This window comes from Schistocerca cancellata, chromosome 3 (genome assembly GCF_023864275.1).
Source record: "Schistocerca cancellata isolate TAMUIC-IGC-003103 chromosome 3, iqSchCanc2.1, whole genome shotgun sequence".
In the NCBI taxonomy this organism is placed as follows: domain Eukaryota; kingdom Metazoa; phylum Arthropoda; class Insecta; order Orthoptera; family Acrididae; genus Schistocerca; species Schistocerca cancellata.
This window is the reverse complement of record NC_064628.1, coordinates 390500101-390518692: the sequence shown is the minus strand read 5'-3', so window position 1 is coordinate 390518692 and position 18592 is coordinate 390500101. Positions and strand designations below refer to the sequence as shown.

The following is an 18592-nucleotide window of genomic DNA, read 5'->3' as shown; positions in this document are numbered from 1 at the left end:
GCATCAACAATATAAAATGGCGCAAGCGAATAATAATTTGCAACCTCGAAAAGGAACGAGCCTAGCGTCACACTACAGTTATTACTTTATAAGGTGCTGGCTGTAGTGTGGAGTGATCTGGTGGTAAACTAGTGATCTTAATCTGTTCTTCTGGCTGAAAATAAGGAAAAATGTGAAGTAATACCCTTACTCACTGATTCCCATTGTTCTTTTCATACATACACTGATGATAGTGCCGTACAAATGGTTCAAATGGCTCTGAGCACTATGGGACTCAACTTCTGAGGTCATCAGTCCCCTAGAACGTAGAACTACTTAAACCTAACTAACTTAAGGACATCACACACATCCATGCCCGAGGCAGGATTCGAACCTGCGACCGTAGCGCTCCCGCGGTTCCAGACTGTAGCGCCTAGAATCGCACGGCCACAGTGCCGTACTCCACTTTGGTTAGTAAAGTAGCAGGAATTCCTGCCCTGAAAATGAGCAAAACTACTTCTTTAACATACCGCAATGGAAATAAGCAGCACTGTATCGTCTTATGGAGACAAACACAATGTTTATCCTTACGTCATATATTGCTTCATCTACTGCGTGGTGCATCTGAAAATGATCTGGGATGGGGGGCTTGAAGTGAAAGATTACATTCAAATCTTTGGTGTTGTTAACCGTTATTTTTACATGAAGGTAACTTGAATTGCGTAACAAGCAATGTTCTTAAATGCTACGGTCCCTTACGAAACGAAGACGTGGCAATAACATAGCAGACAAAGTGATCAGCATGGGGGTGGCTCTATGGGAACTGTATCCATTAAAAGTAATCAATTACATCATCAGTACTTGCTATCCAGAGCTACAAAACTATTACGTGTCTGAGCTGTATAGCGACTTTTGAGAGGCTGTCTTGAAAGGTCGGATATGCTCTCTGTCAACAATGCGAGGGAGAACTATCGAAAATGCTGTTTTTGCACTCAGTAGATAAAAAGTTTGGGGATGTTAAATGCTAGTTGCTGCTGTATTTAATGATTACTAAATATGACAGTAGATGTACCTATATGATCCTTTTCCCTTATTCTCCTGTATACAGGGTGTTACAAAAAGGTACGGCCAAACTTTCAGGCCTCGTGATGACTGGGTGTTGTGTGCTGTCCTTAGGTTAGTTAGGTTTAAGTAGTTCTAAGTTCTAGGGGACTGATGACCATAGATGTTAAGTCCCATAGTGCTGAGAGCCAAACTTTCAGGAAACATTCCTCACACACAAATAAAGAAAAGAAGTTATGTGGACATGTGTCCAGAAACGCTTAATTTCCGTGTTAAAGCTCATTTTAGTTTGTTCTTCCACGTACGCTCAATGGAGCACGTTATCATGACTTCATACGGGATACTCTACCTGTGCTGCTAGAACATGTGCCTTTACAAGTACGACACAACATGTGGTTCATGCACGATTGAGCTCCTGCACATTTCAGTCGAAGTGTTCGTACGCTTCTCAACAACAGATTCGGTGACCGATGGATTGGTAGAGGCGGATCAATTCCATGGCCCCACGCTCTCCTGACCTCAACCCTCTTGACTTTCATTTATGGGGGCATTTAAAAGTTCTTGTCTACGCAACCCCGGTATCAAATGTAGAGACTCTTCGTGCTCGTATTGTGGACGGCTGTGATACAATACGCCATCCTCCAGGGCTGCATCAGCGCATCAGGGATTCCATGCGACGGAGGGTGGATGCATGTATCCTCGCTAACGGAGGACATTTTGAACATTTCCTGTACCAAAGTGTTTGAAGTCACGCTGGTACGTTCTGTTGCTGCGTGTTTCCATTCCATGATTAATGTGATTTGAAGAGAATTAATAAAATGAGCTCTAACATGGAAAGTAAGCGTTTCCGGACACATGTCCACATAACATATTTTCTTTCTTTGTGTGTGAGGAATGTTTACTGAAAGTTTGGCCGTACCATTTTGTAACACCCTGTATATCACTTGAATAACATCGATGTTAAGATCATGGTCAATTATTACTGCCAGTCGATGATGAAACCGGAATCATTATCGATTATTAGACCTCTTGTTGTTGCAAGAGATGGCAGCTCTGTGCACTACATTTCGCGCCCTCTACACCCCCAAAAATCGCCTACAGCTTTAATCGTGTACTGTTACTACGATACTTTATGCAGGCAGCAAGAGAAACTTCAATATTTCCTATCCCTCCAGCAGCTGTAATTTTAATGGCGAGCGGAGTACATGCGACACAGAGCGACCCAGACTGAGAATTGCTAGTAACGCGTTGAAGTGGCTCCCTGAGCGTTTGTGTGGTTGAACTTCAATGCGTTGACGCCACAATTACGTTGTCCCCTTGTTGACAGGTGCAGGCGGTGAAGGCACCTCCTGGTTCGTCAGTGCGGGCGGGCTGTGCCAGTGGCAGCAGCGCCTCTAGCGGCGGCGGCTGGAACCCGCTCAGCACGCTGTCCAACCTCCTGCTGGGGTACAGCGACGAAGAAGATGACGATGACGACGATGATGACGATGATGGCGTAGTCGGCTCCAGCGGCGAACGTGCTGGTGAGCATCCCGTATGGGACTCTGTAGACCTCTTGACTCGTTGTGATGTCTGAAAGAGCTGTCGTGTCGCTTCAAAGCCCATACATTTAATAAAGAATTACTCCTTAACTGTTTGAAATAAATAGACAAGGTGGCGAATAGTATACATAAATAAAGAAATTGACTGAATAAATATTGTAGTTTTAATGATGCTGGTGAAACCAGTTACTTGTATTTAAAACCAAATAAATGCTTATAATACATCTGCAACCGATATTTAAAAAAAAAAAAAAGTAGTTTCATAGGTTGGCAACTCTCACAACGTGAACGAAAACAAACGAATAGGCGTAAACACTGTGGCAGTGATGAACGAAAAACAGTTAAGAAAGTTGTGGTGTATGTACTGTAAGACCTTCGGTACACACACCATCAGATTATTTGAGTTGTTGCTCTAACGAAGTAGGCGAGTGTCAGCAATTTGTCTCGTGGTCTTATCGTGGCGTGTTTATCTTCTGCCGTTAGGTCAGACGATAGAAATGCCACTTGCACGCTTAGAGTAGCAGATTGACGGTGACCAACTTTAAACAGAACTTGATTAATTTTCACACACATTTATTAAAATAATAACAAGCATAAAATTACTTAACTTGATTCTGGATGCTATTTACAATTGACAATCTGAAGTTCCTTTGGTCTTGGTACGTTAATCTTATTCTCACATATCTCTGATACTTGACAAAAGTGTCTATACATTTATCTTCATGGCTATGTACAGGAATATGGTAATCTGATTAGGCGCAGACTGAAACTTGACTATAGACTGGTACAGACAAATGTAGACTGGTACAGACTGGTGCCGACAAATGCAGACTGACCAATCGGAGGTCTGTACACTCGTTATAATACCTCGCGCATTCAGGTATCACTGCGTGAGTGTGATCTGCGAAGAGAAAAGGTTCTATATTAGCAGCAATCTCATTGGCTGCGTTACATAAGGCAGCGCCATCCCATAGTGTGGAGACGGACAAGCGCTGCGCCTGCGCTGTTGTGCTTAGTGGGAAAGAAGTTGTGTACGCGCTGACTACGCGGAACTACACTCCTGGAAATGGAAAGAAGAACACATTGACACCGGTGTGTCAGACCCACCATACTTGCTCCGGACACTGCGAGAGGGCTGTACAAGCAATGATCACACGCACGGCACAGCGGACACACCAGGAACCGCGGTGTTGGCCGTCGAATGGAGCTAGCTGCGCAGCATTTGTGCACCGCCGCCGTCAGTGTCAGCCAGTTTGCCGTGGCATACGGAGCTCCATCGCAGTCTTTAACACTGGTAGCATGCCGCGACAGCGTGGACGTGAACCGTATGTGCAGTTGACGGACTTTGAGCGAGGGCGTATAGTGGGCATGCGGGAGGCCGGGTGGACGTACCGCCGAATTGCTCAACACGTGGGGCGTGAGGTCTCCACAGTACATCGATGTTGTCGCCAGTGGTCGGCGGAAGGTGCACGTGCCCGTCGACCTGGGACCGGACCGCAGCGACGCACGGATGCACGCCAAGACCGTAGGATCCTACGCAGTGCCGTAGGGGACCGCACCGCCACTCCCCAGCAAATTAGGGACACTGTTGCTCCTGGGGTATCGGCGAGGACCATTCGCAACCGTCTCCATGAAGCTGGGCTACGGTCCCGCACACCGTTAGGCCGTCTTCCGCTCACGCCCCAACATCGTGCAGCCCGCCTCCAGTGGTGTCGCGACAGGCGTGAATGGAGGGACGAATGGAGACGTGTCGTCTTCAGCGATGAGAGTCGCTTCTGCCTTGGTGCCAATGATGGTCGTATGCGTGTTTGGCGCCGTGCAGGTGAGCGCCACAATCAGGACTGCATACGACCGAGGCACACAGGGCCAACACCCGGCATCATGGTGTGGGGAGCGATCTCCTACACTGGCCGTACACCACTGGTGATCGTCGAGGGGACACTGAATAGTGCACGGTACATCCAAACCGTCATCGAACCCATCGTTCTACCATTCCTAGACCGGCAAGGGAACTTGCTGTTCCAACAGGACAATGCACGTCCGCATGTATCCCGTGCCACCCAACGTGCTCTAGAAGGTGTAAGTCAACTACCCTGGGCAGCAAGATCTCCGGATCTGTCCCCCATTGAGCATGTTTGGGACTGGATGAAGCGTCGTCTCACGCGGTCTGCACGTCCAGCACGAACGCTGGTCCAACTGAGGCGCCAGGTGGAAATGGCATGGCAAGCCGTTGCACAGGACTACATCCAGCATCTCTACGATCGTCTCCATGGGAGAATAGCAGCCTGCATTGCTGCGAAAGGTGGATATACACTGTACTAGTGCCGACATTGTGCATGCTCTGTTGCCTGTGTCTATGTGCCTGTGGTTCTGTCAGTGAGAACATGTGATGCATCTGACCCCAGGAATGTGTCAATAAAGTTTCCCCTTCCTGGGACAATGAATTCACGGTGTTCTTATTTCAATTTGCAGGAGTGTATGTACACAACAAAAGTCAATTATAAATAGTGCAGTGCAGGAAATAACGCAAAATGCCAAAACCTGCAGATGAGAAATGAAGCCTGTCGGCACCACCTACTGCTAGCAAGAGGGGAAGCTGCAAACTATGGCCGCGCGGGATTAGCCGAGCGGAGCGGGCACAGTAGCTCAGCGTGTTCGGTCAGAGGGTTAGCTGCCCTCTGTAACAAAACAACTAAGTTAATCGATCAACAACGAACTTAAACGGGTGTCTTACGACGTCCGCCCCGAGCAGATGCAACGAACGAAAGAAAAAAAAAAAGCCGGCGCGGTCGCTCAGCGTGTTCGGTCAGAGGGTTTAGCTACCCTCTGTAATAAAAAACTGAGTGAACGGATCAACAAACAACCTGAACGAGTGTCATCTGACGTCCGCCACGAACAAATTCAACAAACAATATAGAACAGAATGAGATAAAAAAAAGCGGTCTAAGGCGCTGTAGTCATGGACTGCGCGGCTGGTCCCTGCGGAGGTTCGAGTCCTCCCTCGGACATGGATGTGTGTGTTTGTCCTTAGGATAATTTAGGTTAAGTAGTGTGTAAGCTTAGGGACTGATGACCTTAGCAGTTAAGTCCCATAAGATTTCGCACACATTTGAACATTTTTTTTTTTTTTTTTTGAAGCAAACTATGTAAAGAAACAGCCTAAGTAGCTTGCAGACCAACTTCATAAAGAAAATTCTGTTTTTAACCTAAAAGAATCAAAACATAAATGTACAAACGTGTGTATCCAATTATAGAATACCACATAAGATGCTTTGTAAATAAAAGCGAAACAAGTCTGCTGTAATTCATTTTAATTACATTGCAGTCAGCTCAAGGCAGATACCTTATAATAACAGATGTTAACAGTTGCTGCGGAATGTGGCTACACAAACAAACGTATCCTGAAGGTGCACTTTACCACTATCTAAAAAACTACGCCCGAACAGGCCATGGAGGCCCAACGTCACCGACCGGCCGCCATGTCATCCTCAGGCCACAGGCGACACTGGATGCGGACATGGAGGGGCACGTGGTCATCACACCGCTCTCCCAGCCGTATGTCAGTTTACGAGACGGATTTACCACTATCAATTACGACACAAACCATAGTTCATTACCCTTAATAGTGACTGCGAAAATATTCAACAAGACCGTTCCATACGAACAGAAAAAGCTACTGCAGCAAATAACTGCAGTTCAACGCTGCTTTAAATCACGTAAACAAAATTAATGTTCCTATACTCGCACAAAATCAATTACCGAAAACACAGTCAAATGCCTAACTTCAGCGAAAAGTTACCGTAATTCCAAATCGTTGGAACTGTTCAAGTATTTACTCCGTGCGGCTGCTCGACTACGCAGACGTTTAACATGATGACAAAAGTATTGAACTACATGAAAAAAAGTAAATTAGTTATAAACTACGGCGGACACACATTTTACTCAACACGTAAACGTCACTACAGATATTCGGTTTTAGGTTATGGCATGTTCGGTATGCCTGACACTGGCGGTGATGTAGCGTAAACGAATAGCGAAATTCTGTATGACCCGCTGAAGTGTCGGAACATTGATGCCGTCGGTGAACTGAATAGCTGTTTTCAGCTCAGCAGTGGTTTTGGGGTTGTTTCTGTACGGTTCGTCTTTAACATAGCCCCACAAAAAGGAATCGCATGTGTTCAGATCCGGAGAATATGTCGGCCAATCGAGGCCCATGCCAGTGGCCTCTGGGTACCCCAGAGCCAGAATGCGGTCCCAAAGTGCTCCTCCAGGACGTAAAACACTCTCCTGCTTCGATGGGATCGAGCTCCGTCGTGTATGAACCCACATCTTGTCAAAATTAGGATCACTTTGGATAATGGGAATGCCACCGATTAATGTCGCATCGATTATTCCGTAACTGGACACTGCACGCGACACAGTCACCCGTTGAGGGTGAAGAGACCTCTCGATCGCGAAATGCGGATTCTCAGTGCCCTGAATGCGCCAGTTTTGCCTTTTGACGAACTCATCCAAATGAAAGTGGGCTTCGTCGCTAAACCAAACCATACTAATTCCCGCCATGCCCCACGGCCAACAGTGCAGTTTGAACGTCCTAACGTAAGCCGTCCAGAAGTTATGTCGATTTTATTTGATATAGTTCAGTAACTGTCACCCTGTATAACTTCACACCAGCACCGACCAAAGACAAAAGACCACTGACTAGCAAAAGACACTGTGCGTCCTACCAATCGCCCTTAAATGCTTTGTGACTCGGAAAGTAGAATGCCGCTTTAGCTGTATGACGTTCCTTTTTATTGGACTCACGACCCGTTTCGTGGCATCACAACCATATCTTCAGGTGATTATCTACATGAAGACACATATCTATTATATTTACCCTTAATGGGCAAAGTGAGTTAAGACATCGTAATATACTGGCGAGTTTCGATTGCCTCAATGGAGTCAACTAGCACAGTAATTTTAGAACTCTCTCCCTCTCCCCACCCTTCCTCTCCGCTACTCCTTCCCTCATCATTCTGTTCCTTCTTTATTATCTTTTTTAGCGTGTTTCGGCTGTCACAAGTCCTTGTGTACTACACAAGGATTGTTACGTAACGCACCTTCGGATCTTACTGGTGCGCTTGTGCCCCTTTATTTAATTATGTTAATGTACTTTTACTTTTTATCCTTAGGTTAGTACACACATAGGTACACTAATCTGCCTGGGAAAAATGTTGTTCATTCAATTTTCCGGCCGCTTCGCGTTCACACCTCTTGCCGCGCGCGCTCTCTAGACCAGGGGTCGCCAAACTACGACGAGCTGCTTGAATTTGCTTGGTAAAATATAAGGAACACAAAACGTTGCGATACAATTTAAATTTATTATATTTAGAATGATAGGAGACCTCAGTACGTGTGGAGATGTCTGCTGCTATGTGCCTTACATTTACTATGTTCAATGAGCAGGACTCATTTGAAAGAGTTTCGAATTCCAGGCGATATGTTCCTACACTGCATGATACATAGGCAGGTACTCTATGGAAAAGGTTTAGATATTTCTTGTCTACTGAAATCAGTCTTTTCCTGCTGCGAAATTCTTTCGGGGACATGCGCTCAATCACCGTCAGTTCGACGCTTTTCTTGAAGAAATTGATCCTGAATTCTGTGACTTGCCTTATACACGGGAGGGATGTGGCTCACTTGCGGCAAAGTCCTGTTCGTTTTTACGAGCTCCGAAACGATGACACAGATGTTTTTCTCACTGACAAAGATACAGATGACCCAATGCTATCAGATCATAAGTGGCCGTCAAAGTTGTCAATTTTAATCGACATCGCAACCCACGTGAATGAACTGAACTTGAAATTTCAGGGAAAGAATAGCTTCGTCTGTGATCTCTACAGAATCAGCGGATTTCGAAGATAGCTGTCATTGTTTGTAGCACAGCTGGAAGGAGAAAATTATTCTCGTTTTCGCAGTTTCAAAGAGTTTTTTGTTACAATCACCGAGGATACCAACCTTTACTTACCGGTACCAAACAAATTATTTGCATTTATACGAATCATTTTTTGGACAGATTTCAGATCTAGAGAGAAATGAGAGCGACATTCTTCTGTTCCAGAACCTTGATGACGGGCCAGGTGAACTAGGTGAACTACAGTTGCAGCTAACTGATTTGCAAGCAAATGACTTGTAGAAAAAACAGCACAGAGAGGGGAAACTTGTATTTTACTGCAGCTTAGCTACGAAGATTCCCGCTGGTAGGGCACCAGTGTTTTAGAACAACTTATGGCTGTGCGCAAACATTTTCACAAATGTAGTACGTTAAGTCAGCACATCGAACGAGACTAACTGATGAACGTTTGAAAGCAGTTCTCTTGATTGGATGCAGCAATACCAAACCAGACATTGAGGATACCTTTAAATCCGAACGTTGGTTTTCATTTTTTGCTGCTTAGTTTGTGAGATTAGGGTATGTGAATCCAGTATTTGACCTATGACTCGCTTCCACAGTTTATCTTTAGAACTAGTTGCGAGTCATAAAATTGTTTTGACATACCGCCTCTTTAGCGGTGTAGTTTTTACTTTAAATTGATGAAGAGCGGTGAGTCTTCCATATAATCCCAGTGTTGTTCATCTTACGACCTGAGATATGTGAGTACGTGCTATTACAGCTACTGGGGACTTATACTGTAGAGTAAGTACAATGGCTATGTGTTTTTATCTAGGTGATCACCTGAAGAGGTGGCTGTAATGCCACGAATCCGGTCGTGAGTCCAGTAAGAAAGATTGTCATACAGCTGAAGCGGTTTTCTATTTTCAAAGACGCGGTTTCGAAGCTGTGGTTGTTCAGACTATATAGTATATTGCTTTCTGTTTCATTGCACACTACTTAATCCAAGTTACGTCCATAAATAACTAAAATTCAAATTTACGGATATATGGTCGTAAAACAGAGCAAATTATTGTGGTCATTTCGTAACCTCAAATTAAAATCTCAACACAGTACTCAACGTATTTTTTTTTTTTTGAAAGATTTCTTGATGCCTTCAGCTGCCATTATCTTTATTTCATGCACGATTGTACAATTTCAGCCTTAGGCCATTTCCAACTGTCTAAAACGGAAGCATTATACGTTGTATACATTAGTGACACTTGTGATATTGATTTAGGAGCAAGTAATACCTGTACATATACTAGGCGCATTATAACTAACTTTATGGGTGACTTTTTAGTAGTAGATTTGTCATGTACATCGTTGCTCCTATAACATCACGTTATGCTCATAAAACAATCTGAGATGTTCACGCTATTTTAGGAGCACGTAACTTTCGAGCAGTTATTGGAAAGCTCTTACACATAAGGCCCATGTTTTAACCTACTTAACACAAGGAAGATAATTATTTTAGAGAAATTTGTTACTTTGCCTGCATATGCTTTTGTTCTCAGTTATATTTAATTATCGTTCATCATTGGTGTAAGTATGACTGTATGTAATTCTTTAAAATAACCTGTAAATATTTGTTCTGTTACTGTGGGAGCACGCCATTTTTGAATAGCTGGTACAAAGATCTTATATATGAAATCTGTCACAGTACTCTAATGAAACGGTACTGAGAACTACGAGAGTCGAGCAAAAACTGCTTTATGGTTGCGTGATGTTTCGCATTATAGTCATATTTATTAATGATTGTAGCTATAATTTTACATTCTATGTTTCTGTAACGCTTCACCGTAGAACTGATAGAAAGTTGTCTAGGAATTTCCCTTTTTGCACGTATTTTTGCTCATTTAAAACTCTGTCTTACTGATCTTCGAGATGGATGTAAATTTCAATGTCTTCCATCCCATCCATGATTTTTCCTTTCTGTAACCTATGTAATATTTGAAGTGATCCATCTATACTAGGTATTTTGTGGTTAGTGTCTTTTAAGTGTGTGGCAAATGTGGACGGGTTACTGTCGCTTATTGTCGTATGTTATTTAAATCGTGTGCTAACTTTTATCCCTGGTTTGTCCAATATAAAATTTGGGGCATTTTTCACAGTTAAATCTGTAGATTGCTGATAGCGAAAACGGTTCTGATTTACGTGGTATGTGTCTCAGTAATCGTTGTAGATTGTTAGTGGTTCTGTAACTGTTGTATAATTTTTCTTATAAAGTCTAATGTACCTACTAGACATGAGCCCATTGCTACCCCATGTTTTTGGAGATAATTTTTTTTCTGGAATGAGAAATAATTGCAGGAAGTGAATAATTGTGTGGACATGTTAGATGTATCGAGTGATAAGAGTATTCCATTTTCTCGTACACGAAATAAGGAGAATGATAGCTGAAGGTATCAAGAAATCTTTCAAAAAACTCATCGCATCTACGGACCCTATCGCATTGAAAATCATGGAATCACTGCTCAGCCAGGCACAGGGTAAAGTACTACTGTATCAACGGATTAAAGTGAAGATATTGAACGCCACAGAGGCCATCAAGTTTAATCAAAAATGGTTAAAATAGTTCTGAGCACTATGGAACTTAACATCTGAGGTCATCAGTCCCCTAGAACTTAGAATTACTTAAACCTAACTAACCTAAGGACATAACACACATCCATGCTCGCGGCAGGATTCGAACCTGCGACCGTAGTGGTCACGCGGTTCCAGACTGTAGCGCCTAGAACCGCTCGGCCACACCGGCCGGCCATCAAGTTTAACAAACAGTGTATACGAGACAACATCACACCAAAATATTCCAGGATCAAAAATAGAAACAAATCTAGTGTGGCACAACGTATAGAAAAGCAGTGCGAACGAATTTGGGTGACCAGTGAAATCCGTCGCAGCTGCGGACTCTATCGCATTGAAAAGTCAAAGGGTATTAACAATGTCCATGACTGCAAGCCCACATCCGGTTTTGCAACTTAACAAAACTTACGAGACATTGTATCGGAAGAGCGTTCAGTAAGTAATGCAACACATTTATTTTTCTGGAAGCACGTTGGTTTCATTCAGGACTGTAACACACCGTATTATTCCCCACTTTTTTGCTACAAAAACCTATTCTTCAACATAATCTACGTTCAATGCGACGGCCTTACGCCACCTTACTGGGAGGGTCTGTATGCCCCCACTGCACCACTCTACTGAACGACTTCGGAGCCAACGTCCTGTTGTATCAATAACCTGCCAGCCACCCAAGTACTGCTTCCTGTGGAGTGCATCCTTCATTGGGCCAAAGTCGGAAGGTGAGCGATCTGTGCTGTACGGTGGATGAGGAAGAACAGTCCAGTGAAGTTTTGTGAGCTCCTCTCGGGTTCCGCAGACTTGTGTGAGGTTTTTCGTTGTCATGTAGAAGGAGAGGTTGTTTGCATTTTTTGCCGACGAACACGCAATTTTCTGACGGTAGCACAATATACATTAGAGCTCCGCTGGTTGATGATGGAGGACTTCAAACAGAATAACCTGTTCAGAGTCCCAGAACACCATCGCCGTGGTTTTACCGGCTGAGGGTGCGACTTAGAACTTTTTCTTCGGAGGAGAGGTGGTCTGGCACCACTCCATGCATTGCCATTTTGCTTCCGGTTCGAAGTGATGAACCCATGTTCCATCCGCTATGACGATATTCGGCAAATCAGCCTCATAACGCCCAAGCAGTTCCGCACAGACGGTCCTCCGTTGCTCTTTATGGTCTTCTGTTAGGCGTCGAGGAACCCATCTGGAGCTGGCCGCTGTGACCGATCGGTTCTAGGCGCTTCCGTCTAGGGCCGCGCGACAGCTAAGGTCACACGCTCGAATCCTGCCTCCAGCTGCGATGTGTGTGATGTCCTTAGGTTAGTTACGTTTAAGTAGTTCTAAGTTCTAGGGGACTGACGACCTCAGATGTTAAGTCCCGTAGTGCTCAGAGCCATTTGAACCATTTGAGCCCACATTTGAGTACCCCAACTGGTGGATGAGTTTATGATTGTCCTATTGGGATTGCCGCGATCGTTCTTTGAATAAAAATACGGCATTTCAGTCTTTGATCGCTATTTTTTTATTTTCAATGGCCGGTTTCAGGCTAGCTGCCCATCTTCGGATTATATATTGCAGTTACAGAGTAACCAGACGGTACAGAACTATCGGTTCGCTGTCACAACTAAAGAGACAGTTCAGTTATGACTGCGAACCAATATTTCTGTACTAAGAGGTTACTCTGTAACTGCAATATATGATCTGAAGATGGGCAGCTAGCCTGAAACCGGTCATTGAAAATAAAAATAGCGATCAAAGACTGAAATGCCATATTTTTATGGTGGATGTGTGTCAGCACTATCAGCTGAGACGTCCAGTTTAGCAGGTAGGTGTTTCATTGTGATACGCCGACCTCCTCGAATGAGACTGTCCGCACGTTCCAGTACTGCACGAGCCACAGCTGTGTGCAGCCAGCCGGCACACGGGAGATCGGACACGTTTGCGCGACCTCGTTTCCATGATGACAGACGCCTCGCCCAACGACTCACAGTGCTTTTGTTCACTGTCAGGTCTCAGTAGACATTCTGCAAGTGCCTATGAGTATCTGCGATGCTCTGGATTTCCGCCAAAAGGAACTCAATTACAGTTGTCCGCCTGGAACACACCTCTGTTGCACACGCCATTTTAAAGCCTACGTATAGCGCCGCCACTTATCGGAACTTCATGAAACTACAGGGGCTGAAACTGGAATATTCCACGATGTCCCACAACAAATTCCACATGATTTCAACAGAAACTGGACGAAAAAAAAAATTAGTTGCATTACTTATTGAAAGTCCCTCGTAAATACTTACGAAACAATAAAAAAAAAAAAAAATGTTCAAATGTGTGTGAAATCTTATGGGACTAAACTGCTAAGGTCATCAGTCCCTAAGCTTACACACTACTTAACCTAACTTACCCTAAGGACAAACACACAGACCCATGCCCAAGGGAGGACTCGAACCTCCGCCAGGACCAGCCGCTCGGCTATCCCGCGCGGCACGAAATAATAAATTGTGGCTACTCATCCAGTAGGAATGTTAGGTAAGGATCTGAGAAACTGGTGCTGCCTTCATGTTACGTGTAACTGAGGAGGATTAAGGATTTTCGCACATCTGCTTATCATCTCTTAATATATTCGTCTGTAACTCTCCATATACGAGTACATGCCTGATTTGGAATGTAGCTTGTTACGGAGTTTACTGACGTCGTCAGTATGCATCATATGATCAGATTGCTCCATTGGCTTAGTTATTGTTAATTTTTATAATGTACAATAAATAAAACAATAGTAACTTTCATAATAATCGTCGTAGAATCATGCTTAAAGTCGCTGTACACGAATGATGTTGCTGTATGGAGGGAAGTACCAACGCTAGAAAATTGAACCGAAATCCACGAAAACCTGGTGCAGGAATTGATAATTGGCCCTTGACATTAACAAATGTAATTTATTGCACATAAATGGCAGAAAAATCAATTCTTCTATAATTACATCATTACAGAACAATTGTGGAAAGCAGTCGTACCCATCAGATATCTACATAGGAGTTTGCATACAGATCGATTTGAAGTGGAACGACCACATAAAAGCAACCGCAGCTAAGCTGATATCAGACTGAGAATCGCTGGAAGAATCCTGAGGTAGTGTAATTGGCTCAGGAAGTTGGTAGCTTGGTAGCATAGAAAATCTTCCTTCGACTAATACTTGAATATTTCTAGTCAGTTTGGGATTCGTATCAGATGGGATTAATGGAGGAAATAGAGATCATCTAAAGAAGAGCAGTGAATTTCGTTACGGGTTCACTTAGTAAGCGTGTAAGCGTCACGCAAACCCTCAGCGGAACAAGAGAGGCATTCTGCATCACGATATGGTTTACTGTTCAAATTCCGAGAGCGTACGTTTCTAGAAGAGTCAGCCAATACATTCCTTTCCCCTACGTATATCTCACAAAAAGACCACGAAGCTAAAATTAGAGAGTTCTAGCTCACACAGAGACTTACCAACAATCGTTTTTCCAGCGAACCACTTGGACTGAAGCAGGAAGGGGGGGGGGGTAAGAGACAGTGGTACAAAATGTACCCTCCGCCACACACCGAAAGGTTCCTTGTAGAGATGCTTTTCTGATTGTCATTTGCTTTCATCGCTTTGCTCATACTATTTATTTATTAGTACAAACACAGAACTGGCAAGATACAGAGTGAATTAAAAAGTAAGTTACATTAGCTTGCGGCGAGAACACACTGTGTTTTGTGACCGTGGTCAATGTGTAGAATGCGGCAGTAACCGCTGGCACGTTCGATAGGACGGATACTGTGGTATCTCGTCGTGTTGTGTGTGCAGAGCACTCTAGGTTCAACGGCGCTTCAGCTGGATGTTCAGTCCAAATTGGAGGTGCGTGTGCTATAACGGAGGTGTTCGCAAACGCGATGGGCAACCCTTCGGGCACTTCGAACACGCGTGCGGTCTAAACGGCCCCTGCACGCCTCAGCGTCGCGAACTCGCCCTGTCACAGTAAAGGATGAACACAAGGGCCCTATTCTGTATCGTTCATATCGATCGGTGCGGTAGGTTAGCCTCCGTAGTGACGTCGTTATCAATTCTTTAGCCAAGTTGCTATTCTGTAAGCTTTTGAGACCTGTTACCGGTCGGTCTGCCTGCCGATTTTCCAGCTACTGTACTCGAGAGATGGTTAGGTTTCGGTATGATCACTTGTTCGGCTCTGTGTGATTTGTTTACAGTTAGAATTTGTTATTTTATAAATACTGAGTGGTTTTAGTTTCGGATTGAGTGACAGCACTTTATTTAAGAACCACCTGGATGCATCTCAGGGGAATAGACTGTTTTCCTTTGTTAGAAATACGGTTTGTATTGTTGTTACAGTGAATGATTATAACATCTAAAAACATTTTCAGTCAATATTCCCACAAAATACATGTTAATTTTATGTAATTAAGAGTTCAAAAATCATTAAATTTCAAAAAAATGGCTCTGAGCACTATGGGACTTAACATCTGAGGTCAACAGTCCCCTAGCTTAGAACTACTTAAACCTAACTAACATAACGACCGTAGCGGTCGCGCGGTTCCAGACTGAAGCGCCTAAAACCACTCGGCCCTATCGACCGGCCATTAAATTTCAAGATGTCAGCTCTGCTTACGTATATAACGTGAGTGTTAGCTGCAATTACTAGCGACTTTTTGCCGCAAATGGTTTACTTATTAACTATCGAAACGCGTTTACAACTTTTAAGTAACAATGGAAAGGGATTTTGTGTGCCTTTCAAAATTTCATGCATTTACGGCTTACACCCCCATTGTTCAGCAACAAAGTCAACCAGTGTACCTCTCCATGAAAATCAGCAGGAACAGAACGCTTACTCCATAGCTGTTGTTTTGGTCAAGTGGCTAAGGCAACAGACTGTCGTGCAATAATGTCACAGGTTCGCATCTGGCTGGGTATATTTTTTTTTTCCTCCTCGCATTTGTAACACATTCCGAGACTTTGTTACTCGTGAAAGTTAAGTATTTTCTGCAATATTTATCGTTATTTACAAGTAAAAGCGCGCTTTCTGAGCAGTGAGTATATTCGACTTCGCGACTTCCATATCTTTAAAAAATGAAAGATGAAATTGCTATGATGAAATTGCCATGCATGAAACAACTGACAGTGACATTTATATTTTTTACTGTCTCAACTAATTCATCTGTGACTGAATCCTTAACAACAGTAGACAGAAATGAAAGATTCCTGCCATAATGTTTTTATACTGTACTACCACTTATGAAGCGTTTTGATTCATCAGATGCATCTACATCTACATCTACATACATACTCCGCAATCCACCATACGGTGCGTGGCAGAGGGTACCTCGTACAACAACTAGCATCTTCTCTCCCAGTTCCACTCCCAAACAGTAAAATTGTACTGCAGTCAGCCTCAAATGCTGGTTCTCTAAATTTCATCAGTAGCGATTCTGCGTTCTGCCTCCTTTCCTCTAGAGACTCCCACCCGAGTTCCTGAAACATTTCCGTAACACTCGCGTGTTGATCAAACCTACCAGTAACAAATCTAACAGCCCGCCTCTGAATTGCTTCTATGTCCTCCCCCAATCCGACCTGTTAGGGATCCCAAAAGCTCGAGCAGTACTCAAGTATAGGTCGTATTATTATTTTATAAGCGGTCTCCTTTACAGATGAACCACATCTTCCCAAAATTCTACCAATGAACCGAAGACGACTATCCGCCTTCCCCACAACTGCCATTACATGCTTGTCCCACTTCATATCGCTCTGCAATGTTACGCCCAAGTATTTAATCGACGTGACTGTGTCAAGCGCTACACTACTAATGGAGTATTCAAACATTACAGGATTCTTTTTTCTATTCATCTGCATTAATTTACATTTGTCTATATTTAGAGTTAGCTGCCATTCTGTAAACCAATCACAAATCCTGTCCAAGTCATCTTTTATCCTCCTATAGTCACTCAACGACGGCACCTTCCCGTACACCACAGCATCATCAGCAAACAGCCGCACATTGCTACCCACCCTATTCAAAAGATCATTTATGTAGATAGAAAACAACAGCGGACCTACCACAATTCCCTGGGGCACTCCAGATGATACCCTCACCTCCGATGAACACTCACCATCGAGGACAACGTACTGGGTTCTATTACTTAAGAAGTCTTCGAGCCACTCACATACTTGGGAATCAATCCCATATGCTCGTACCTTAGTTAGGAGTCTGCAGTCGGGCACCGAGTCAAACGCTTTCCGGAAATCAAGGAATATGGCATCCGTCTGATACCCTTCATCCATGGTTCGCAAGATATCATGTGAAAAAAGGGCGAGTTGCGTTTCGCAGGAGCGATGCTTTCTAAAGCATGGACAGAAACTTCTCTGTCTCAAGGATATTCATTATATTCGAACTGAGAATATGTTCTTGAATCCTACAACAAAACGATGTTAAGGATATTGGTCTGTAATTTTGAGGATCCGTCCTTCTACCCTTCTTATATACAGGCGTCACCTGCGCTTTTTTCCAGTCGCTCGGGACTTTACGTTGAGCAAGAGATTCGCGATAAATGCAGGCTAAGTAAGGAGCTAATGCAGTAGAGTACTCTCTGTAAAACCGAATTGGAATCCCATCAGGACCTGGCGATTTATTTATTTTCAACCCATTCAGCTGCTTCACAACCCCAGGGATATCTAGCACTATGTCCTCCATACGGGAATCTGTACGAGACTCAAACGGCGGTATGTTTGTACGATCCTCCTGCGTGAAAGATTTCTCAAATGCTAAATTTAAAATTTCAGCTTTCGTTTTGCTGTCCTCCGTCGCCAGGCCAGACTGATCAGTGAGTGACTGGATGGAAGCCTTCGACCCGCTTACCGATTTTACGTAAGACCAGAATTTCCTTGGGTTTTCAGCAAGATCTTTTGCTAAGGTATGACGGTGGTAGTGGTTGAATGCTTCGCGCATCGCTCTTTGTACAGCAGCACGAATCTCTACTAACTTTTGCCTGTCCTCATTCTCCCGATCTTTCTTGTACCGCGAGTGCAACTGCCTTTGCTTCCTGAGCATTCTCCGAATTGCGCTGTTAAACCACGGTGGGTCTTTTCCGTCCGTAACCCACTTTTTCGGCACATACTTGTCCAATGCGTGATTTACAATGTGTTTAAAATTTGCCCATAATTCTTCCACATCCTTCGTACCGGAAGTAAATGAAGTCGATTCATTTACTAAGTGGGATGCTAACAACTGCTTATCTGCTCTTTCTAGTAAGAATACTTTCCTAGCCTTCTTGACAGACTTTGTAACTTTCGTAACCATAGCCGTAATGACAACATCATGATCACTAATCCCTGTCCCAACACTGACACCGTCGATGAGGTCTGGTCTGTTCGTGGCTACCAGATCTAAAATATTTCCATTACGCGCTTGCTGTCGATTTAGCTGCTCAAGACAGTTTTCGGATAATGTGTTCAAAAGTAATTCACACGACGGCTTGTCTGTACCACCTGTAATGAATC

At 43.8% G+C, this 18592-nt stretch overlaps 1 protein-coding gene across 1 annotated transcript in view; it reads left to right on the top strand.

Annotated features, from left to right (window-relative positions):
- Positions 1 to 18592, top strand: part of LOC126175113 (uncharacterized) — a 235849-nt gene that overhangs the window by 98213 nt on the left and 119044 nt on the right. The window contains exon 2 of the mRNA XM_049921666.1: positions 2369 to 2564. Within this exon, the coding sequence (XP_049777623.1) occupies positions 2369 to 2564 (196 nt within the window). The remainder of the gene's footprint in view (positions 1 to 2368; positions 2565 to 18592) is intronic.